Source organism: Onychomys torridus, chromosome X (genome assembly GCF_903995425.1).
Source record: "Onychomys torridus chromosome X, mOncTor1.1, whole genome shotgun sequence".
NCBI lineage: Eukaryota > Metazoa > Chordata > Mammalia > Rodentia > Cricetidae > Onychomys > Onychomys torridus.
The window spans coordinates 94695062-94719991 of record NC_050466.1 but is presented as its reverse complement, the minus strand read 5'-3'; the positions used below and the strand labels follow the sequence as shown (position 1 = coordinate 94719991).

General features: G+C 44.1%; 1 protein-coding gene across 1 annotated transcript; it reads right to left on the bottom strand.

The window, feature by feature from the left end:
• Positions 1–357: 357 nt before the first annotated feature.
• LOC118574127 (toll-like receptor 13) lies at positions 358–20259 on the bottom strand. Its single transcript, XM_036174796.1, has 2 exons — positions 20204–20259; positions 358–4161 (listed from the first exon to the last, which is right to left on the bottom strand). Exon 2 carries the CDS (start codon positions 4080–4082, stop codon positions 1212–1214), a length of 2871 nt encoding a protein of 956 aa, XP_036030689.1. The 5' UTR covers positions 4083–4161; positions 20204–20259; the 3' UTR covers positions 358–1211.
• Positions 20260–24930: the final 4671 nt, after the last annotated feature.

Below are 24930 nucleotides of genomic sequence, written 5' to 3'. Positions count from 1 at the left end.
CCAGGACAGCCAGGGCTACACAAAGAAACACCATCTCAAAAAAAAAAAAAAATCAATTTGAAAACTACAATGGCAGTGTATCTGGGACATCAGTCACAGACTAGAGTCATGTAGGAGGCAATTCCTTTTTTGTCCTTATTTTACTTTTTGATTTTATGTGGTTTTTGTTGTTGTGTTGTCTTTGTTTTATTGTTTCTGTTGTTAGGGGTTCTTAGCAGTACAGTGCTGTTATGTGACGCTATTCTGGGGAGAAATGAACAACTGTCTACTCGCTCCAGATAGGGAACTGACCACAGGCCAAAGTATGGATACCACCAAAGTCCAACTTGGTGAACCAATGAGTTTTATTGGGGTTATTTACAAGAACATGAATGAGGGGTTATTTATCGGAGCAGAAGTGACTGAAAAACCAAGTCCACCCAAGCTTGGATGACAGCTGACAAAAGCTGGAAACCTAAAGCACACTGCACAGCCTGCAGGCAGCTCAATGGGATGGAGAGTGTCCTGTCCTGGTGGCTCAGTTGGTGTGAGCCTCTTCCAGGCAGCTGGGCTGCTCTCTGCCTCTTCCCTCTGCTTCTTCCACCAAGCTAGGCTTGTCTGGGGTTCTCTACTGCTTAGTCACACTTGGGGAGGGAGGGGTCTAGGAACTGGTCAGTATCAGGAGCTCAGAGAAACTATTTTGAGCTGTTTACCTCCTCCTGTCTTAACAAGCTTTCCTGTGGGGTGTAATATTTCATTCTCCCCTAGAACATCCTGTTGTTTTTATCTCTCTGTAAACATCTGTCTTAGGAAGTTTCCCTCCAAGGTGGAAGGTTTTAATTTTTGAGGAAACCCATACACAACAAGCACAGTCTCTCTCGACAGGAACTGACTTGGAGAAAATGATTGCGCAATGATCTCAAAGACACACAAGACCTTACTGTTCCCCAGAATTTCAGATGACTGGTGTCCCAAGTCCTCTCCTTAATAAAATAGGAATTTCTTCCATCGATCCAATTCCATAGCAGTGGGACCCCGCTCCTGAAAGTTTTCCAAGCAGTTCTCTGCACTCTCCTGGCTGCCTGATGAACACTATCCAAATGGTCCTAGGTCTTACAGTTATAAGCAACCCCTGCCTTTGTCCCTGAGGAGTGGGTTCATTCAGTCAAACTCAGCTTACATGTATTTTGGGTAACATTATGCAGCCGGATTTGGGGTTATAAGACTTTCAGTCACTCGACAACAATTAGATGTGTATTTTCTTTCTCCACAGTCTCATTGCCCAATGCATTTCTAATGCGAGCCCAGAAGAGTGGCTGCTGATGAGCACTGTCTGGCCAGGTGATAAATGTCTGTCTTTTTACGAGTTTCCTGAGTCGGTGGTAGCTGGACAGCCTGTAGTTAGGAATCTCTTCAAGGAAGATCAAGATAATGACATCCTTGTGCTCATAGAACATCTTCATGCTGGCCAGCTGGACTTCAAGCCGGCACCATTCACTGTGCAGGTACTGGTTACTGACCACACACAAAGTTTTCCGGCTTGTGTTGATTGCATTCTGGATGTTCTCGAAGATGTCAATGCCAGGTTCAAAGTCCCGGTGGTGAAGACAGAGCTTAAAGGTGGTCTGGCTGCCTTCTTCTAGGGCTGGAACAAGCTCCCCATACACCCACTCCTCATCGGTGGCTGAGAAAGAGACAAAGGCATCATACAAGAACTTCTTCTCTGTTTTATTCCATTTAGTGAGGTACCAAGCCCTACATATGTACAAACCATACCACAGAGAAGAAATCATCTTGGCACTGAACCAAGAGAAGACCATGGTGGTGAGAACTATACTGAAGGAACAGAAGAAGTAGACCATTCCCAAGTCAAAATTACACATGGCATCATCAAAATCTATAAGCAAACTCTGGCTGTCTGGCTGCTGACAAGGGTAGCTCCGGAGGAAGGGGATGTGGACCTCCCCTGTGTTCATTGACCAATTCTTGAACCACATATTGTCACAGTTGCACTGAAGTTTGTTCCCATAGACATCAAAAAACATCAATGATTTCAGATTCTCCAGATGACTTTGATTAATGACCTTCAAGTTGTTGAATCTTAAAGATAAGACCTGTAGGCTCTGTAAGCTGGAGAACATGCCAGGAACCAATGAATCTAAGTTGTTATTTTCAAGGCGCAGGATCTTTAGCCTTTTGAGTTTTTTGAATAAGGAAGCATTTAAATAGAGACTTCGATCTCCACCTTTTGTTCCTGAGATATCCAACTTGGTGAGATTAATCAGAGGGTCAAATTGGTGGTGGTCCAGGAATATGGAGGGATTTTTTCCTAGGAGTAACTCCTGCAAGCTACTCAACCCTTGGAAAAAGTTGCTTGGAACAACCTGAATCCCATTTTGTTGTCCTTCTAGACTGAGCTGCTTCAAAGACTTGAGCTTCATAAATGGAGGATGCTGAAGGGTCCTAGTGGTTTCATATTTGATCTTATTAAAACTGAGTTTCAAAACCTGCAGCTTTTCCAGGCTGGAGAAAAGGTGTTCATGAAAATATGACAAGCTATTGTACACTAGGTCAAGGTGATGTAGGCAAGAGAGGCCGGAAAAGGCGCTCGGCTCTATAATTTCCAGGCGGTTGTGGGAGAGAATCAAAACATTGAGTTTTTTCAGACATCGGAAGGTTCCACGGTTGAGAGTCCGGATATTGTTGGCTCCAAGATCTAAGAGCTCTAAATTTGGAAACTGAGCAAAAGAATACCTGTCAATTGTTACTATCCAGCACCCAGCTAAGTTGAGCTCCTTCAGTGAAAATAGCCCACTGAAGGCCAGGTTATTGAGTTCTGTGATGGGGTTTCTTGAGAGAAAGAGAGACTTCAGGCCCTTCAAGGGTGAAAACGCAAAATCTGGAAAGCTTTTAAACTTGTTGTGGCTCAGATCTAGGATGGTCAAGTTCTGCAGAGAACTCCAGGTCTTGTTGCTGACGAAGGATAGCTGGCACATGTTTAGATTCAGTCTTTGGAGACTGGGTAGAGCATCGAACTCACTGTCATTGAGATGAACCAAATCACTGTTTTGGCCCAGGTCAAGGAACAAAAGCTTGGTACACTTGGCCAGATGCTTAATGCCCTCTGCGTTGGTGGCATTTTTCTGAAAAACCAGTGCCTCTAACATGGGTAGGTTTCTGAGGAGGTGACAAACAGCTTTCACATTTACATGGCCATGTCTAAGCTCCCGGTTACTGAGGTCCATAACCCTTATATTCTGCAGGTGTTTGGCTGAAAGCATCTCCAGTTTCACCGATGTTCCACTCAGATTCAAGCGCCTGAGTTGGGGCAGAGTTTCCAGATACACATTCTGAATGACGCCGTGGCCATTCTGGGAAGCACTTAGAGTGGTCAGATTAGGCAGTGACAAAGCAGAGAAGTTTAACTCCATTAGTCCGTTCCCCTGGAAACTCAGGTAGAGCAGAGAAAGCAATGACTTCGGGCTGTGGGCCAAGTAGATAATGCTGTTGTTAGTAAGATCAAGGTACTCCAGGCACGGGAGATGCTGGACTGCTTCAAGAATCACAGAAAAATTGGCAATGTTGTTTCGAGCTAGGCTCAAATATTTCAACTTGACCAGAGGAGCAAAGGCTTTTTGGTGAATATGGGTAATCTGATTGTGATTCAGGAGCAAGGTCTCCAAGCTGGACAGGCCCTCAAAGGAGTCATTCACACTTTGGATCTTATTTTCCACTAAATTCAGAAGGGTCAAGTTTTCCAGTCCCCTAAAGGCACCTTCATCAATCTTCCAAATGAAATTCCACTCTAGTCTCAGGTCCACCAGAGCAGGCACATTAGTGAAGCTCTGGGCAGGAAGGATTTGAATGTAGTTCTCTGTCAGGTTGAGGTGAGTAGTGTATCTGGGTATGTCACTGATGGCATCTGTCAAGTTGGTGATCTTCTTCCGAATGCAGAACACATGGTGAATATCAAATTCATACTGTGTGCACTTATTGAACCCATATGTCTCCACCAAAGACAGCAGAGAAAGCCCGATGAACAGGAGCAGAAGCTGTAGAGAAGGCACAAAGCTGCCCCAACTCATCTTGACTGCCCCAGGCATCCAGGTTACAACAGGAAAAAAATCCCTTCACATATGCAATGCTCATGTTCGAAGGCATGGTCTTTACATATGGATTTTTCTGCAAAGAAAAACAAAGGTTTTTAGTTTAGATTTCTCTTCCCTAATAAGTATTTCATAGCTACTTCAAGGAAACAAAAACAAAGCTTAATCCCAAACACTGACTTGTTGGTTTGTTTGGTTTTTTTTTCCTGAGGTAGGGTTGCATCGAACTCACAGAGATCTGCCTGCCCCTGCCTCCTGAGTGCTGGGATTAAAGGTTTGTATCACCACCATCCGGCTCAACACCAACTTTCAAAATCCGCTTCCAAAGCACTCTCTTATCAAATAAACGCTGCTGCTTGTTTTTTTACAAGTAAAATTTTTAGCAGGAAGAGCCAAAGGAGGCAAGACTGTGTGTCATATAACTTATGTAAATAGGGATATGTCCCCTATCCTCCTTTTCCATCTGACAGTAAAACATCCCCTTGTCTCGTGGGCTGATACCTGAAATGCTATCACTACTGATGCATTAGATGGGTTGGGGTAACGGAATGCCATATGTGACACAAGTCTCTTGTGCCTCAATGTGAATGAGGCCATATGATCAATGATTTCACCCCAATTTTCATTTGATAGAGGGAGAGGTGGGCTGGTAAAGTTTTGTACTCAAGCTGAACTGAAGGAAGAAAAGGAGGGAAGGGAAGGGAGGGGAGAGAAACATTGGGCAGGAGGAAGAAGGAACATTGAGATAATCTGATATAATTTGGGCAAGATGCCTTGACTAGTGAAGTGCATCAACCCAATAGGTGAGTATTTGTGATTTTGAGAATCAGTCTACATATTTGGTAGCTTTTCTCCCAGCGACTTGCTTGTTTATCTCCATTTTTCATTTTCTTTCTTTTCTTTTTTGATGCTTTGTGAACATTCTTGTATATTCTTTGTATATTAATCCTTTGTTAGTATCGATGATTTACATATCTCCTGCCATCTATAATTTAACATTGTCTATGAACTCCTTTGTTGATAGAAAAAAATCAGTAATAACATGGTGTGGAAGTCAGTTTTAATTGTCACCCTGAAACAATGCAGAATCCAGTGAGACAAGTTTCAGGGAAGGACTGTCCAGATGAGAGTAACCTGGGAGCATATCTGTAGGGGGTTGTCTTAATTACATTAATTGATACAGGCAAACCTAGCCTAAAAGTGGGTGGCACCATTCCTGTGGCTGGGCTCAGAATCCCGTAAGAGTAGGGAGAGCTAGCTGAGCAGCTGGCAAGTGTTCACTCTCTGCTCTTGACTGTGCCCACATTTCCCTGCAGTGATGGACTACATATGAAAAAAGGCTCTGTGAGAAGCTGTTTTGTTTGGATCCCTGCAAACACCAGGACTGGCAGAGTAACAGTCCATGGGAGGCAAGAAGGAATCTGGCCCATTGTGACCGAGTTAACTGGTGTTGGATCAAACTTCTAGAGTCTGACACTAGGCAGTTTATTTTAGGCATATTCAAGCACAGAACGATTTTGGGGAAAAAGTTTCCTGATGATAACTGAATCCTGTATGAACAACAAAGCTTAAGACATGTTTACATTTAAACTCTTTGCAAAGTGCCATATGATTTCTTCCATGAAGATGGGTTCCGTTAACTCAGAAACAATGCTCAAGATAGAGTCTATGGAGAATGACTGAGATAAACATGACAGCCCAGGGGGTCAGGAGTGGCTTGGCTCTAAGATAACACAGAAATGACCTAGGCTGTTATAAAGTACAAGTGACATCTCTCAGAAGGATGAGTTTAAGGACTGGGAAACAATGCTCCAGATCTAGGTTGGAAGAGTCTGGGATAAACAAACATAATAGTTTTTCCGGATACAGGTGTGACCTGGCCCCGCAGATAGCTCTGGTAACCAGGCTATTAACTACATCCATTCCCAGCTCTCTGGGTGGAAAACAGGTTCTTGTTGAGGAGACAACCCTGCCTGTTTAAATTCCCAGTTTCCCTAGTACTCACCTGTGAGCACAAGGACCTTCTGCCCTCTACACTATTTTCTGTGCTGTCTCCTGGAAGTGTTTCGGTCATGTTAATTTTTAGGACTCTATTTCCTCTTATTTTTTAGTTTGTGTCAAAAATTTTATTGGTGTTGATCATAAATACAAGCTGAATTCCCTTATTGTTCTTAAAATGTGAGCGTTTGTTGTATTAGGATTTTCATTAGTTTGTTTTGCTGTTGTTGTTGTTTGTTTTGGCTTTGTTTTTCTGAGACAAGTTCTCATTATGAAGGTCTGGCTGTCTTAGAACTCACTCTGTAGACCAGGCTGGCCTCAAACTCAAATTCACAGAGATCTCCCTGCCTCTGCCTCCCAAGTGCTGGGATTAAATGTGTGCACCACTATAACCAGTGTAGTTTTATCTGTTAATGATTACACCTTCAGCAAGCAGTAGAAATTATACCTTTCCGTTTAAGTTACTCATTTTCTGTGCCTTCCTTTTATGTTGATTTCCTAAAAGCTCCAAATACTATATTAAATTATAGAGCATGTCTTCTTGTCAGTGAGATGACATTTTTAAGCTTCCTATTAATTATTATTTGCCATAGTTCTTGACAAATGTCAAGTCAGGAAAATTTCTTCCTATTCTTAAATTTTTAAGATTATGGGTGTGTGTGTGTGGGGGGGGAGCTGTTTCCATAGATGCCAGAAAAGGGCGCCAGATTCCTTGGACCACAGAGCAGGCACCACAACTGAGCTGAATAAATTAACTCAATAGAGAGCAGAGGTTTAAGGAGTTTTTTTGTTGTAGTTGTTGAGAAAAGGTCCCACTCTGGAGCCCAGGCTGTCCTAGAACTCATTATGTACCCCAGGCTACACTGTGTTTTTAAGGCATTTTTATCTTTTAAGGTAACAAGAACGAAACAGAACAGAGAGGAGAGATCTCCTATAAAAGAAAATGCAAGAAAAGGAGAGATGGGATGGAGCCAGGAATTAGAGCACAAGGCCCTGGCCTGGGGCCCCAAGACTCTCCTAAACCAAAAGAATTTAGCTTTTCTGGGCGTGGACATTCATGCAGGTAATCCCAGCACTCAGGAGCTGAAGCCGGAGAACCACTTGGCTGAGGAACCTAAGGCCAGTCTGTGCAACTCCGAAACGAGCAGAGAGGGCAAGGAAGGGGAAGAGAGGGAGGAGGAGAAGTGGAGGAAATGGAGAAGAAGGAGGAAGAAGCAGGAAATCCATATTGCATAATGTGGCTAGAGGAAACAAGTGAAGCAAGATGACATTGCTAGATTAATGTGCTCTTTGTTCTCGGAGGTGACAAAGGACAAAGGTATAAGCTCTCCAATCTATCAGAGTTTGCTACAAGAATATTGTAAATATTGTCACAAAGCCAGGCAGTAGGCTAAAAGCAAACATGAAAAGGACGTTCTAAACATGTAAATATCCTGTCCTCCAAGGACACCTAGGGGAGCATCAGCACTGAAGTCGTCCTGGGGCAGGACAGGTAGTGCAGACAGAGCTAAAGTCAGAGCAGGAAGCTGAGGCCTGACAGTCCCACAAAGAGAATTCTTAAAGGTGTGGAACTGGCTTCAGCAGGCTTGGCAAGTGAGATCCCAGAGCACTGAAGAGAGAGGAGGCAGGGAACAAGCCAGGCTTTAAAGGCACTGCTGGATTTTTAAAATTACATCACATTTCATTTCATTTAGTGCCTCTGTGTGTGTGTGTGTGTGTGTGTGTGTGTGTGTGTGTGTGTGTGTGTTTTGTGTGGGCAAGTGCACAACAGCTCGAATGTGGAGGTCAGAAGACAATGTGGGAGTTAGTTTCTCTTCCCACCACTTACTTGGGTCCCAGGGACTAATTTAAATTCAGGTTGTCTCAGGCTTGGCAGCAAGTGTCTTTATTTGTTGACCCTTGCAGCTGGATTTTATGGGCTCACTCACCACAACAGTGTGTGATGCCAGGAACTTTTGAAAGAACAGGGCAGAAAACCAACACCTTCTAGTTGTGGGGTCAAAAAAAAAAAAAAAGGGCAAGGATGCCCAGTATAGTCATATATGCCTGCAATCCTAGCACTGGGGAGGCTGAGGTCAACCTGGACTACTACATAGCGAGACCTGGTCTCAAGAAAGATCTGAGAAACAAACATCAACTGATTTATAATGTTGTACATCCTTGTTTAGAAATCCCCAAGCCTAATAATTCTCTTTCCACTAGCACCAAATGCTACACCAAAAGCACCCTGAGCCCAACTAAAACAAATGAACAAAAACCTAAGTAGCAGGAAAAGGAAGTGGGTGAGTAGGATGTGGGAGCTCATGCCTCTAACGCCAGTACTTAGGAGGGAGGGGCTGGAAGATTGGGAGTTGAAGGTTAATCTCAGCTATATGTCAAGTTTGAGAGTCTGGGCTATGTGAGCCCCCTTTTCAAAAACCAAACAAGTAAAAACTGTATGGCCAGAAATAGTGAGTGGCACACATGTATAATCCTAGCACTGAGGAGATGGAGGCAAGAAAACCATGAGGTTAAGGCCAGCCTAAGCTACATAGTGAGAACCTGCCTTTAAAAAATGGTTCCAAGCCTGGATGGTGGCACCCACCTTTAATCCCAACACTCATGAGGTAGAGGTAGAAGGATCTCTGTGAGTGCCAGGCCAGCGTGGTCTACATATCGCATTCCATGAGAGCCAGGACTACACAGAGAAATTTGAATGCCCGACCCCACAAAAAATGGGTGATAGCATCAGAGGTATGTCTCAGTGGGTAGAGGTGCTTGCCACAAAGCCTGGTAGCCTAAGTTCTATCCTGGGACCTACATGGTAAGAGAGCTGACATCTCCAGGCTGTCCTCACCTTCACAGACACAGCATGGCATGCTCACACTCATCATCTCTACCCCTTCACACACAAAATAAAGAAATTACTCTCTTTCTCTCTCTCTCTCTCTCTCTCTCTCTCTCTCTCTCTCTGTGTGTGTGTGTGTGTGTGTGTGTGTGTGTGTGTGTGTGTATGTATCTTTAAATAGGCTGTTGCAAGCCAGTACAAAGCTACAGCAGAACTCTAAAGCTTCCCTTCTCTACACACTTGGGGTTTGGCCTCCACTAGTCAATTAAGGAGCAAAATAAATACGTGAGAAATGGGGAAGAATGAACAAATACAGAACATATGAACTAACTCATTCCCAGGGGAAGCAGAAAGGCGGGTGTTTTTGCTTTTGTTTTTGTTTTTGTCTCAGGCCATAGATTCTATTCTTGATCCTGCTCAGTCCCTATGAGCTTGCCAAGCTCCTGTTTTGGTGCCTTTCTATGCACTGCTCCCCACCGAGATGCAACTACTTTCGGATGCAATAAGCTTCTCAAGCTGCGGGTCAAATCCACACAGGAAAGGGAGGAGCTTGCTTCTGCTGTCTCCAGAGCCCAGCTAAGGAAAATGCAGCTCTGATGTGGAAGTCTCCCACTGCAGAAAGTGCAAAACCAAGAGAGCCTTTCAGAGAATGGAGCAACCAAGGCTTTAAAGAATACTCACTGCAATGCTTGCAGAGAAGAGATTGAGCCTGTGATCTGTAACCATATTTCAGTTATTTGGTATCGGTTTCTCTTAAAGCCTCAGAATTTCCTCTCAGGTTAGGAAATTTTAAATCGAAGGGCAAAGACACCCTGCTAACTTGATGTTGCTCTTATTTTGTTGTTGTTGTTCTTTTGTATGTGTTTTGTGTATGTAGTGTACATACTTGCTTGTGTGTGTGTGCACATGAGTGTGTGGAAGCCAGAGGTTGGTCTCTGATGTCTTTTCATTTTGACAAGGGCTGACTGGCCAGTGAGTCAGGGATCCTCCTGTTTCTGTCCCCTCACTGTGCCCAACATTTAATGTGAGTTCTGGGGATCTGAACTCAGGACCTCATGGCTTGCCATCTCCCTGGCCCCCAGCCTACTTTTTATTTTTTAAAAAAAGATTTTATTTGTATGTGTATGGGTGTTTTGCCTGCATGTATGTGTTCACCGCAGAAGTACCTGCAACTGGAGTTACAGAAGGTTGTGAGCTCCAGTGTGGGTGCTAGGAATTGAACTTGGGTCTTCTGGAAGAGCAGCCACTGCTCTTAACTGCCAAACCATCTATCCAGCACCCCAGCCTAGTTTTTGTTGTTGAATCCTCAGTTGTGGCACTGCAGGGAGGTGGTGAGACCTTTAGCAAGTAGAGCCTAGCAGGGGGTATTCAGGCCCCTGGAGGCATGCCCTGGGAGAGACTAGTGGGACCCAGGCCCCTTTGTCTTTCTCTTTTCTGCAGCACACATCCATCCCTGCAATGGGCTGCCTCAGTACCAACAGATCAACAGATCGTGCACTGAACCCCCTCACCTGGAATACAGGAATGGGAATGGGCTACAGCAGATGTTTGTACATTTGGCCTGGTTCCCCTCCATGGTTCCATCAAGCAAACATGGTTGACAGCAAAACAGTGAATTACCACACTCAGGCATATATGGCCAGCCCAAATTGGATTTGCTGGGTTATTTTTTTTTAAAAAAGGAAGTTGGGAAAGAGTGGGAAGTGGAATGGATCTGGAGGAGTGGGGGTGGATATGATCAAAATATGCTATATAAAATTATTAAAGAATACAATTTTTTTTTGTTTTTCAAGACAGGGTTTCTCTGTAGCATTGGAGCCTGTCCTGGATTAGCTCCATAGACCAGGCTGGCCTTGAACTCACAGAGAGCCACCTGCCTCTGCCTCCCGAATGCTGGGATTACAGACGTGCACCACCACTGCCGCCCGGCCACAATATTATTTTTTAAAAGAATTAAGTAACATTAATGAAATTATTTAGCATGAAGTTTGACATGATATAGGTTCTCAATGAGTGTCAGTCCTTGTTATATAGGAACTGGGGCTTTAATGACATCCAGTGTCCCTACAAGACCAAGCAAGGCAAGCTTCAGCTACTTAAGTATGTTCCAAAGTGATCCAAACATCATGTTCAAACATCATTGATGGGACTGTCAGTTTTCCAGGTTCTGTGTGACCCGATGATTACTTCTGAGACACACAGTATCACAGATAAACTACAATGCAGCAGAATTAAGGGGCAGTCTTTTCCCTATATGAGAGGCACAGACAGAGACACTAGACCTGGGGTGGGGTGACAATAAAAGGGTGAGAATGGTGGGCAGGAAGAGATGGTGTGAGCCCTAGCTGGCTGTGGAGACTGAGGAGATGGACAAAGAAGACAAGCTTACCAAGCTTTATGATTTTGTTTGGGTTCTGGAGATGGACCCTGGTTCCCACACCTAGGAGGAAGGTGTTTCTACCGCTGAGCACATTCACAGCCCCAGCTTTATCGTTGGACATGTGGTGTAAAGTCCTCCACTGGGCCTTTAAGACAAATCTACAGGCCGTAAATGTTGCTCAGTGGTAGAGTGCTTAGCCCTGTACATAAGAGAGGAAGGAGGAAGGAGGGACATGGACAGAGGTAGAGAGGGAAAGAGGACAACGAAAACTGCAGAAAAGCCAACCCTCCTACACACACTTTGAGATAGGGTTTATGTAACCTGGAACTCACCAAGATCTGCCTGCTTCTGCCGGTCAACTGCTAGGACTAAAGGCATGTTCCACCACCACCACCACCCCCAACCAACAGGGGCATATTCTTTTTAAAAGAAAATGTTAAGATTGGATTTACATTGTAGGGAGCTACAATGACCCACTAGGGGACTGAACTTTTAAGTTCACGTGGACTTACATAAAGTGTGTCCCATTGCAACGCCTCAGCAGCATTATCTAGAAAAAAACCCACAGGCCGTTGCTTTCTCTAAATCTGAAATCCCAGAGAGAGCACCTGAACTTTTCAGCCCATCCATTTCCTTGAAAGCAAGGAAGAGCAGTGGTGGATTCCTAGACCAATATATCCTGACATAGGCTTAGCTTTGAGGTCAACACAACTTTATTTTATATACCTACTCTGGGATTTACCAAATGTGCTCAAGTTACATACTTTTATCACTCGTTTCCTCATCTGTGCATTTCGAACTCAACTGATGGGCTGCCTTTCTGGGCTTAGTAGCACACACCTGTAATCCTAACACTTGGGAAGATCAGGAGCTCAAGGCCAACCTCAGCTACATGTTGAGATCAAGGTCACCCTGAGCTCCATGAAAACCTATCTCAAATAACCAAAACAATAGGGCCAGTGAGATGGCTAAGTGGGTTAAGAATGTTTGCTGCCAATTCTGATGACCTGAGTTCAATCCCTGGACCCACGTGGTAGAAGGAGAGAATTAACTCCAGTAAGTTTGACCTCTGACCTCCACACACGAGTTGTGATGTATGAGCATGAGAGAGAGACACACAGAACAAACAAACAAATAAATATAGTAAAGAAAAAAAATGGTGGCTCAGTCATTAACAACACTTAACTCAGTGTAAGAGTTTGCTATGAGCATGGATCCACCCAGGTCCTTGACAGCCCAAAGGCTGTCTCATATGTTAATGCTAAAGAGAGTTTTCCATAGAAAAACGGAAGTGAACCAAGGCACCATGGGCAGAAGAGCATCAGGGGAAACACCATTCTGTGTGGTAGAGAGGCTGGAGAGGTCCTCTTCACACTGCTCTCGGGTGAGAGCCATCTCCAAATTCCTAGGCTATTTTAGCAGAACCCAGGGGGTGGGGCTAGAAGCCACTATCCAGTTTGCCAAGGAAGTTTTGCTCATGCTATGAAAGTCGAGGGTGGGTACGGACTGGGCAGTGGATCTCAGGGCGCAGTAGAGCCGAAGCTTACCAACACCAGGAACATTTGGCTTTCATAAGTTATACAACAGGTGGATCTAGAAAACAGAAGTTTCCTTCATTCCAGTCACTAGGGACTTTTCAGAGCAGATGTGGTTTGTGGCACAGTGTCTTTCTCATGCTAGGAGCTGCCTGGTCCAGCTCCTTTTATGTGGGAAAGCAAAGAGTGTAAGTGGGTGTAGCAGTAGAGTCTTATTAATAAGAACAAACCTGAAGCCAGGTATTGGGGTGAACGCTGGAAGATCAGAGAAGCAGCTACCTCACCTTGCCAGTTCCTCAGCTGATCCTGTTTCCTCAGACTAGAAGCCTCTGTGTCCTCATCTGAATGGATCTCAGCTGAACTGTGCTGCTCAAAGCCGAAAAGCTTAACCAGCCAAAACCTTCTAGTTCCTGGTTTTCATGCCTTATGTACCTTTCTGCTTTCTGACATTACTTCCTGAAATCAAAGGCTCTCTTCTGGGATTAAAAGTGTGAGTCAACATGCCTGGCTGTTTCCAATGTGGCTTTAAACTCACAGAGATCCATGCCTCCAGAAGGCTAGGATTGAAGGTGTGTGTGCCACCATTTTCTAGCCTCTGTATCTAGTGGCTGTTCTGTTCTCTGACCCCAGATAAGTTTATTAGGGTGCACAATATTTTGGGGAAAACATTACCACCACAAGTGGAATTCAGGCGGCACAGGCCACAATCCACTACTGCCCTTGACTCATGTATGTGATCCTGGAAAACCCAGCTTCAGAAAGATGGCTTGTGACATTTCAACAAAGAGATACCCAACGTGACTGCCGCTATTAGCTGCTTTCCTAACAGAGATGGAGATTTCTTGGCTCTGTGCTTTAATTCATCCTGGGATCAACCACCTGCTGACCCTAACCCTTGGTATAACCACTGGACTTTACTGTTAATCTGGCCTTAAGTTTCAACAGAGAGGCAGGCATGATGGCACAGGCCTGTAATCCTGGCAGCACTCAAAAGGCTGAGGCAGGGGTGTCATAAGTCCAAAGCCAGTCCTCAGAGTGAGTTTCAGGCCAGTTTGGGCTATGAGTGACAACCTGTCTTTAAAAACCAATCAAACAGGGCTGGAGAGATGGCTCAGAGGTTAAGAGCACTGACTGCTCTTCCAGAGGTCCTGAGTTCAATTCCCAGCAACCACATGGTGGCTCACAACCATCTGTAATGAAACCTGGTGCCGTCTTCTGACCTGCAGTCATACATGCTGTATACATAATAAATAAATAAATAAATCTTTAAAAACAAATAAACAAACAAAAAGCAGTTAGAGAATCTCAAATCTAGAAGGGACCTTCAAAGGTTATAAAAGTCTTGATGCAGGCCCTGGACTAAGAGAAGCAAAGGAAAGCTGAGAAAACATGGCAAGGCCTGAGAGCCCGTAACACTCTGTGGTCATCTGTAGACTTGTTTAGCGGTTCCTCCTGACCTGGATCTTGTCTCTACAAATAGAAATTAACACACATCACATAGGATAAATGTAAAAATGATAAACACCAGTAAACACAGTGCCATTAACACAACTCAGAGTCCTAAGACATGCTGAGGATTAGTAATGCAAGAATGTCTTAGCTAGATCTGATTGTATAGCCCTATAATCACAACTATGAGGAGGCTGAGACAAGGGGACCATAAGCTTAGGGCCTGCTGCAGAGTAGGTTCAAGGTCAGCCTGGGCAATTTAGTTAGGCCCATCTTAAAAACCAAGAAGGTCTGGGATATGACTCGGTGGTAGAATGCTTGTCTGGAATGGGCAGTCTCTGTATGACATCCACAAATATAAGTTAAAAGCAAAAAAAAAAAAAAAAAAAAGAGGAAAGATGCCTTACAAAGGATGACTACACAAAATTTGCCAAAGAAACTGAGACACTGATTTTGAGAAGGGCACCAAAAATAACAGGAACTAGCAGAGATGCAGCAGGTTGCAACATCCCAGTCACCCCATACATAAGGCTAAGAGGCGACACAGTCTGCGTTCAAACAGGAACAACATGATTCTCAATTTGGAGAGGCTAGAGCAAATGTGGCTTGGAGGGAACAGAGTGCCAAGACAGCTGAGGTACTAGTGTGAGAATATAAAGCTGTCTCGGATCCAGGCACTCATCTGTTCGTTTTTTCCACACACGTGTCCAGTGCCCACTTTCGTTACTCTCCTAGGTGATGTGTGAGTGTGTGAGAAGTGCTCCTTTCGCTAGCCCAATAGCTCCTAGTGAGGGTATCTTGCAAGGGAAATGATCTGGAAAGGAAGACATTTATAGAGCTATCATTGTATCTAGATTTATGCCTATAGCTCGGTAATTCCATTTAGGAGTTCCTCCTTTGGCTCTCTGCTTCGTATGATAAGCTACATAGATGCTCTTTGCATACAGATAATCTTTATTACTGTCATGTATTGTGCACTAGGGTTTGTCATCCTGCCTCCAACCCTACGATACAGGCACCACACCCTTATCCTCCTCCTATAGACACAGAACCTGAATGTGGCTGTAGCCATGCCAGTATCTCCCTGGGTGCTGCGGTTGGCCAGCCCTACTTCACAGTAATCATGTGTGACTGGAAAGCAGTGATTTAAAAATGCAGACATGGGGGCTGGAGAGAGGGCTCAGAGGGCAAGAACACTGGCTGCTCTTTCAGAAGACCTGGATTTGGCCTCCAGCACCCACATGGCAGCTCACAACTGTCTGTAACTTCAGTTCCAGGGAATCCAATGTCCTCTTCTGACCTCCACAGGCATCAGGCATGCATGTAGTGCACAGACGTACATGTAAGTAAAACACTCATACACGGGGTTGGGGATTTAACTCAGTGGTAGAGCCTAACAAGCACAAGTTCGGGAAAAAAAAACCAAAAACAAAACATAAAACCACTCATACACATAAAATTAAATAAATCTAAAAGAGCTAGTTGTGGTTATGAAATTATTAATAAGTCAGTTGGCATTTATATTTTCTGTTTCCTTCTTTCTTTTATTTTGTTTTTGTTTTTCACTTTTGTTTCTTGAGACAGGGTCTCAGGGCCCAGGCTAGCCTCAAACTCACTAAGCAGCTGACTTATTAAGACTTAATCACCTGACCCTCCTGCCTTTACCTCTCAAGCGCTGAGGACTGCAGGCATATGCCACCATATCCGGCCTTGTGTGTGTGTTTTGTTTTGTCTTGCTTTTTTTTTTTTTTTTTGAGACAGGGTTTCTCTGTGTAGTTTTGATGTTTGTCCTGGGACTCACTCTGTAGGCCAGGCTGGCCTTGAACTCACAGAGATCTGCCTGCCTCTGCCTCCCGAGTGCTGGGATTAAAGGCATGCGCCCCCACCGCCCTGCTTGTGTGTGTGGTTTTTTTTTTTTTTTTTTTTATCCCATTCTTCCGTGCCCTCTGGCTTTTTCTCTTAATCCATTCTTTCAAAAAAGAAACCCTGGGCCAATGAGATGTCTCACTAGGTAAAGACGTTTGCTGCCAGGCCTGAGAAATGTGATTCCTGTATCACAGAGTAGGAGAGACCTGGTTCCCACAAGTTGTCCTCCGACTTTCTCACATGCATTGGGGCATGCACACACACAGGCATTTATGCATTCACACGAGCACACCCCCACACACATAAACTGAAAAACATCTGTTGTAGGTGTGGGAATAAAAAAGAATATAGGCTGGGCATGGTGGCACATGCCTTTAATCTCAGCACTCCAGAGATAGAGGAAGGTAAGTCTCTGGGAGAGCAAAGTGAGTCCAATTGACAGTGAGTTCCAGGCCATCCAGGGCTAAATAAAAAGACCCTTTCTCAAAAGAGGGAGGAGAACAAGGCAGAGGAGAAAGAGGAGGAGGAGGAGGGTCTCTGAGTGTTTAATTGTTGAGCTCAAACACATAAAGACAAGGCTGAATTCCCCATTAGGCACAGTAGATACAAAGTTTTTGGTATGTAATATTTATAGGGTTCAATAAAAATATCTTATTTCCTTTTAAGATGTGTGTGTATGTGTGTGGGTGTGTGTATGCGTGCACGATTAATGATTAATATGGGAGGGCCCAGACTAGTGTGGGTGGTGCCACCCCTGGGCATGGGGTCCTAGGTGGTGTAAAAAAGCAAACTGAACAAGCCATGGGGGGGGCGATCCAGTAAGCAGCATTGCTCCAAGACCTCTCCTTTACTTCCTGCCTTGAGTTCCTACCCTGACTTCCCTTCACGATGGACTGCAAGCTTTAAAGTGAAATAAATCCTTTTCATCCCAAGTTGCTTTTGGCATGGTGTTTATCACAGCAGAAGAAAGCAAACCAGGACACTTGCCCTCGTGGACAGAATGTGTGTGTGATTCTCAATCCTGCCTGGGAAGCAGAATCCCCTGGGGATCTTTGATCTCACTGCAGAGCTGGATTCAAAACCAATGTCTGAATACATGAGGACAAGATTGAAACTAAGCTCCGAGGAAGAAAGTCTCAAACATTAGCATGACTCAGATCCACCTGGGAGGTTTGCTAAGCCAAGGGTTGCTGGGCCCCACCCCTTGACACTTTTAGAGTCCAAGATTTGCATTTTCATCCTGTTTTCATGTCACATTGAGGACTCCGGGGACCACATTCTGAACAATTATCAGCACTTATGAGAGTTTGGCCTTGATTCCTAGCAATCCCCACAGCCTCTTCCTCAGTTTCCCCCTGAACCAAATCACTGGTGAGAAGACAGGAGTGCCCTCCCCCACCTGCGATCAGTTATCAGGTCAGTCTCTACCCTGTACTCACTACAGATTAAAAAAAAATCTGCTCACAAAGCTTCCAACCTCACCACAGCTAAGCACAGTCTCTGTCTCTGTGTCTCTGTAGATCTTTGTGTCTGTCTCTGTCTCTGTCTCTGTCTCTTTCTCTCTCTCACACCCCCCTCAGGCCCCAGGCCTGAAAGTACAGTTTTTCCCTCAACACTGAACCCTTCATAACACTGGAGTCTGAAGGGCAGGACTGGCCCCACAGGGAACAGCAACCTTTGACCTATGGGCTTCATTGAGGCTTATCTAAGATAAAGTGCACAGGCCAGGTCAGCAGTCACATCAAAACAGACAAGAGATAAGTCGAATTCAGAAGAGAAGCCTACTGCTGTTCCATTTACAAGGCTTATCATGCCTCTGAAGGATTCCTGAGTTTCTTTGCTGATTGGTCCATGACCCCGTTGGCTTTCCCAGAATCCATCAAAGGCATTCTTGAAATGGGCAGGGGCTTAGGGACTGTGTGAAGCTAAAGATGTGGGAAGGAGTCCTGAGGAGTGTTGTAGAAGAAGCAGAACTTCTTGGCTCTTTTCCAAACTTCCAACTCACACTCCCAGTGGTATGTGCCTTGAAGGAAGGCCCCTGCTGTCTGTGAAGTGCTCTGTGAGTCTCCAATAAAAGCTTTCTATGACTTTTGAAAGTTAAATACCTTACTTCTTTTATAACAATTCTAACTTTTCTCTGTGGAGTTAAGAAGATGCTTCTGTTGCTGCCCTTGGAGTGTTCTGTTGGTCTCTCCCTTCCCTCCCTCCCTTCCTCCCTCCCTCCCTCCCTTTTCTCTCTGTGTGGCCAGGCTGACTACAAACTCTTGGATTCAAGGATCCTCTTGCCTCAAATTTCAAGGCTAGGATCTCAGGGATACAGCACTCTACCCACCTGTAAGTTGCTTGGTAGTGTTATTATTTGACTATCAGTGCAAGGATGGAGGAGTGCCTCCTTTTTTACAGGAGGTGAGCCAGAGTCCACAGTCTAATCTAATGGGTCTGTGGAACTTGCTACACAGAAAAAAAAGCCTCATAATTGCTTAGAATTTCATATCTTACAATCCTATCACATGATTCTCCATAAAGTTTTATAGAAAAGGGATGTCCACAGGGTGGTGGTGGCACACACCTATAATCTCAGCACTTGGGAAGCAGAGGCAGGCAGATATCTGTGAGTCTGAGGCCAACCTGATCTACAAAACAAGTTTCAGGACATCCAAGACTGTTACACAGAGAAACCCTGTCTTGAAAAAACAGAGAGAGAGAGAGAGAGAGAGAGAGAGAGAGAGAGAGAGAGAGAGAGATTCATAGAAGCTCGAATAAGTGATATGCGTGATTACCATTCAAATTCAGGCCTCCTGACCTCAATCCAGAACTCTTCCCACTTCAGCAGAGAGGGTGAAAACAGATCTATGCATATGTGTTCTACCCCAATCACATTACTGCTTGAGCTGGGCACCTTTGAAACGCAGCAGAACCCTATCAACAAGCACTAGATGAACTGTGGACATAGCTCAGGTGGTAGAGAGCTTACTTGCCTAGCACGTGTGAAGTCCTGGGTTCCATTCTCAGCACCAAACAAACCAGGCTTAGTGGCTCACACTTTTATTCCTAGCACCTGGGAAGTAGAGGCAGGAGCATCAGAAGTTAAAAGTCACCCTGGGCTACACATTGAGAGAGAACAAACCTGTAATCCTAGCCCTCTGGAAGCTACAGCAGGAAGCCAAATCCAGCCAATCTGAGCTGTTGTGGCTAGACTCCGGCTATATATTCACTTCCAGGCCAGCCAGGGCTACGGAGTGAGACCCTGTCTTCAACAAACAAACAAAAAGGCAAAGGAAAGTTTAAAAAATTTTAAAGCTTATTAAAATAAAAATAAGATAAACTTGCATATGCTACTTTGGAAAGTTTATTATTCAAAGCATAGAAGTACTTTTCAAATCACAACAATAATTTGCATGGCAGATTCTGCCCAGTAGGTACTGCAATGCCTGCCAAAGTTTTAGTTGCTACTTAACAGGTTGGGGATGTGGTTTATTTGTGGGGGGGATACTTGTCAAGCAAGCACAAAGCTCTGGCTTTGACCCCAAGTACAGCATAGACTGAGTGTGGTAGAGTATACTTGTAAGACCAGCACTCAGGAGGTGAACACAGGAAGATCAGAAGTTCAAGGTGATCTTCAACACCTCACTAGTTTGAAGCCTACTTGAACTACATAAGACCTTGCCTCAATAATAATAATAATAATAATAATAATAATAATAATAATAATGACACTGGGAATAGGCAAAAAGTGTAAGCACTAGGGGACTAGGGGACTTATAGTAATAAGAAAATAAATACCACCCCCCCCCCATGTGCACTGAATGTTACTATTGTCTATGGTGGGAGTGATAAAGTAAGTTGTATAGAATTAAAAGAAATTTCTTGGCCAGAAGTGGTGATGCATGTTTGAAATCCAAGTACCCTTGAAGCAGACGATCAGTGGTTCAAGATCATCCTTGACTTATAGAGAGCTTCAGGCAAACTTGGGTTACCTGAGGCCTGTCTCAAACAAAACTTGGCCATGTCCTCGTTTGCTGGATATTGCTGAAATGGAATCAAGTCAAGGAAAACAACATACCTCTGAGACGCTCCTGGCACATGGTGTTCGTCTTCTCTAAACAATGACATTCTGTCTTGGGACTCTCAAAAAACCTCGTGATGATTGTTCCAAACTCTTAGGACACCAGACATTTCCTTCCTCTTAAAACCTCCTCCTCTTCTTCTTTTTTTTTTTCCAGGCATGGTGGGGGAGGGGAACAAGGAGGAGGACTTTAGATGGATCAAAATCTTGCCTGATGTGTGTTGCAAAAACAAACAGGGAGATTTCACCTTCTGCCCACCATATCTACCCCCCCCCCCACGCGAGTTTCTTCCTGTGTAGTCTCATTTGGGGATGTTCAGCTGAAGTAAGCCCTGGTGTTGGGAACCATCCTGCCCTGAACCTAGAACTGGACCTTGAGGTCCCAGTAGTGGTTAGATCATGGGATCAGGATGTCTGACTCTGCTTCCTGACCCTCGACTCAACAGCCCACCCCAGGTTTTGTTGCCTAATGAATGCAATTCCTCTGGTTATTCTGTATTGACTTCATTTTGGGGAATACAGTTTTATTTTTCTCCTAAAACTGTGGCCAAAAGAAGCTTATGAGACTTAGTTTGCTTTTTGTTGCTCTGATAAAACCCCAGGGCAAGAACCTCAAAGGCAGGGACCTAGAGGTAGGACCTGAAGCAGAGACTATGAAGGAGTATTTGGCATAGTTGCTTAGTCAGCTTTCTTTCTTTCTTTCTTTCTTTCTTTCTTTCTTTCTTTCTTTCTTTCTTTCTTTCTTTCTTTCTTTCTTTCTTAAGCTGAGGATCGAACCCAGGGCCTTGTGCTTGCTAGGCGAGCGCTCTACCACTGAGCTAAATCCCCAACCCTACTCAGCTTTCTTATATAGCCCAGGCCCACTTGCCCAGCAATGGTGGGCTTCATCAATTAGCAATCAAGAAAATATGCCACAGACATGTGTATAGGCCAATCTAAAGGGAAGAAATTCCCTGATTGGGATTCCCTCTTCTCAGGTATGTCTAGGTTTGTGTTAGATTGACAAAAGCCAACCAGTACAAAGATAAGACCTCAAGTCACCATACTGTCAAGATGTGATGTGAGAGAGGGAGAATCAGTCTTCTCCAGGGGTGAGCCCCCTGGTAAGTTGTCCAATTTCAAGTGGTCAGTCCTAAACACATTTACATATGAGCAACATTAAATAGATGAGACAGGTTTTATATGTGTGGTGGTTTGAATAAAATGGACCCCATAGGCTCATACATTTGAATGCTTAGTCATCAGGGAGTGACAACACTTGAAGATTAGGTATGGCCTTGTTGGATGAAGTGTGTCACACAGGGTAGGATTTGTGGTTTCAAAAGCTCAAGCCAGGCACTGGGTCTCAATCTTCCTGCTGCCTATGGATCCAGACATAGAACTCTCAGCTCCTTCTCCAGCATCATATCTTCTGGCATGTGGGCATGCTTCCTGCCATGCTGATAATGGATGAAACCTCTGAAACTGTAAGTAAGCCCCAATTAAATGCTTTCCTTTATAAGAGTTGCTGTGGTCATGGTGTCTCTTCACAGCAATAGAGCACTGACTAAGACAACATGTCTATTTAAAAAAATGAAGAAGTCATGGATCTGAGAGGGAATGGGGCACACACAGGAGGAGGTGGAAATGATGTAAATACAGAATTCATGCATGAAATTCTAAAAAAAAAAAACAACTAGAAAATAAAAGGGGATGGCTCAGTGGCTCAGTGGTTAAGAGCACTGGCAGCTCTTCTGGAGGACCCAGATTTAATTCCCATCACTTACGTGGTGGCTCACAACAATGTGTAACTCTAGTCCCAGGAGATCAGAAACCGTTTTCTGACCTCTTCAGGCACCAGCACACGCATGATGCACAGATATACATGCAGGCAAAACACTCACATAAATAAAATAGAAAATAGATAGTGATAATGATAATAATGAATAAAATAGAACTGATGGATCACATTCTAATTGTAATCACTTGAGAAAATGCCATGCTGTTTTCCATAACGGCTTTACCTTTTCTCTTTTCCACTACTATACACAAGGCACTATAGACAATGCCTCTGAATCCTCACCAATAGTCATTATTTACTGTCATTTTAAAAAATTTATGAAGCCGGGTGGTGGTGGCGCACTCCTGTAATCCCAGCACTTGGGAGGCAGAGTCAGGTGGATCTCTGTGAGTTCGAGGCCAGCCTGGTCTACAAAGTGAGTTCCAGGACAGGCTCCAAAGCTACACAGAGAAACACTGTCTCAGAAAAAAAAATTATGGCAGCCATCATTATAGCTCTGATATGGCATCTCAGTACAGTTTTGATTTTCAGTTCCCTTGTGATCAGTGATATTGAGATTAAATCCTGTGCTTTATTTATTTGTTTATCTATTTGTTTGTTTGTTTTCAAGACAGGGTTTCTCTGTGTATCCCTGGCTGTCCTGGGACTTGGTCTGTAGACCAGACTGGCCTTGAATTCATAGGTATCCTCCTCCCTCTGCCTCCCAAGTGCTAGGATCAAAGGCATATGCCACTATACCCAGCAGGAAATCCGTGTTTTATGCATCAAATATTTACTTCTAAGACCAGAACTCTATTTCAAAACCTGGGAGAAATTGAACATATAATTGATGTTCTAATTATAACAGATTTCCTCCTCAGGGTTTTCAGCTCATTTGGTCTTATATATTACTATATATGAATCAGTAGAAATGAGCAGTGCTTGGTGGCTCTGACGAGTCACTGTACCTGCCTCGTTCATGTATTCCCTTATTTCTGAGTGAGAGGAAAGCCTTGGAAGGAAATGATAGATCTGACCTAAAGCCTTCCTCTGGCGGTTGGGCTGGGAGGAGATGTCTTAGTTATTTTTCTAGTACTGTGAAATGATACCATGACTATGGCAACTTACAGAAGAAAACGTTTATTTGTGGCTTACTGTTTCAGAAGCTTAGATCCATGCCTGTCATGGTAGGGAGCACAGCAGCAGGCAGGAAGGAATGGTGCTGGAGCAGTATTTGAGAGCTCACACGTGACCACAAAGCAGAGATCGAGAGAGACACTGGGAATGCTCCAGTTTTTTAAAACTTCAAAGCCTGCCCCCAGTGATACACATCCTCCAACAAGGTCACCCCTCCTAATCTTTCCCCAAACAGTTCTAGCAACTGAGAAACAAGCATTCAAACGTAAGAGCCTATGGGAGGCCATTCTCATTCCAACACCACAGTACACTAGAGGGGAGCATCTTGGATTATGTGTACAGATGGGTAACAGTGATGTCAGATTGCTTGGACTTTAGTGGACAGTGGCAGTAGCAAGTTGGAAGCGTCTTAACATAGTTCAAAGGCAGAGGCATCTTGCTTCATGCTGGATTGAAGCTATAATATGTGACAGGATGACAGAGCATTTTAAAGTCAGTAGTATTTTGCTAAATTAAAAAACCAAACATGTATCTATGTATTTGTGTGTGAGGTGGGGGGTCTTGCAGGAGTCAGTTTTCTCCTTCCACTAGACATCTCACCAGCTTTCTAGCCTAGGTCAGTCGCTAACTGCTTATGTAGCCAAGGAAGACCTTCAACTTCCGGTACTCCAGCTCTCCACCTCTTAGGCGCTGAGTGTACCACCACGACAAGTTTATGCAGTTGGTTGTTTCAAATCTGTTCTTTCATTTAATTTTTATTTTAATTAATTAATCAACCAATCAATTAATTAATTAATTTTGTTTTGTTTTTCGAGACAGGGTTTCTCTGCGTAGCCCTGGCTGTCCTGGAACTTGCTCGATAGACCAGGCTGGCCTAAAACTCAGAAAGATCTGCCTGCCTCTGCCTCCTGAGCACTATGCCTGGTCTATTTCTTGATATATAATCAAATGTGTTTAAAATAGAGACTTGAATAGATATTTATGTACCCATGCTCATAGTGGCTCAAATGTTCACCCACATATAAAAAACAAACAGGTAAACAAAATGTACTATGTACATACATGCAATATTATTCCACCTTAAAAAGGACATGAACCTAAGTAAAACATTGTTTTGTGGCAGACTTCTCCTGGGGAGACTCAGCATGTGTGCTTGTGTGTGTGCTTGTGTGTGTGCTTGTGTGTGTGCATGCTTGTGCCCATGTGCATGCGTGCATGCATTCATGCATGCATGCATGCCTGCGTGTGTGAGTGTGTGTGTGTGTGTGTGCGCTACTCACCCCAGAGAGGGACCCCACAGCAGACCAAAGTAACAATTGCACCAATGCCCAACTTGGTAAAACCAATTAATTTTTCTGGTGTTACTTATAAAAATATGGATGACAGAAGAGCAGAAATTAATCAAAGACAGCTGTATTACTGAAGCATAGGTGACAGCTCATAAAACCTGGGAACCTGGAGCACATTGCACCAACAGATTGGAGAGGGTCCTTTCCAAGTGACTCAGCTGGCCTAAGCCCCTTCCAGGAAACTTGGCTTGTTTCTGTGTCTTCTAGAAAGCTGATCTGGTCTGAGTCTTCTTTGCATCTTGATTTGTCTGAGACTGACTCTCTGTAGTCTTTACTGTTTACTCTTGGGGAGGGAGGGGCCTAGTGAGTCTGGTCAGTTTCTGGGACTTCTGGAAGCTATTTTGGTGAATAAAAGCAAGTTGGGTAGGAAAGCATTTAATTCATTCAACACTTCCAGGTCACAAGTCATCATTGAGAGAAGTCAAGTTAACTGTTGGCATGTCTATGGAGCATTATTTTGATTAATAATTGATTTTGGA

Excerpts from the sequence above, each read along its gene's own strand:
- LOC118574127 (XM_036174796.1), bottom strand. The coding sequence starts at position 4,082 with ATGCCTGGGGCAGTCAAGATGAGTTGGGGCAGCTTTGTGCCTTCTCTA.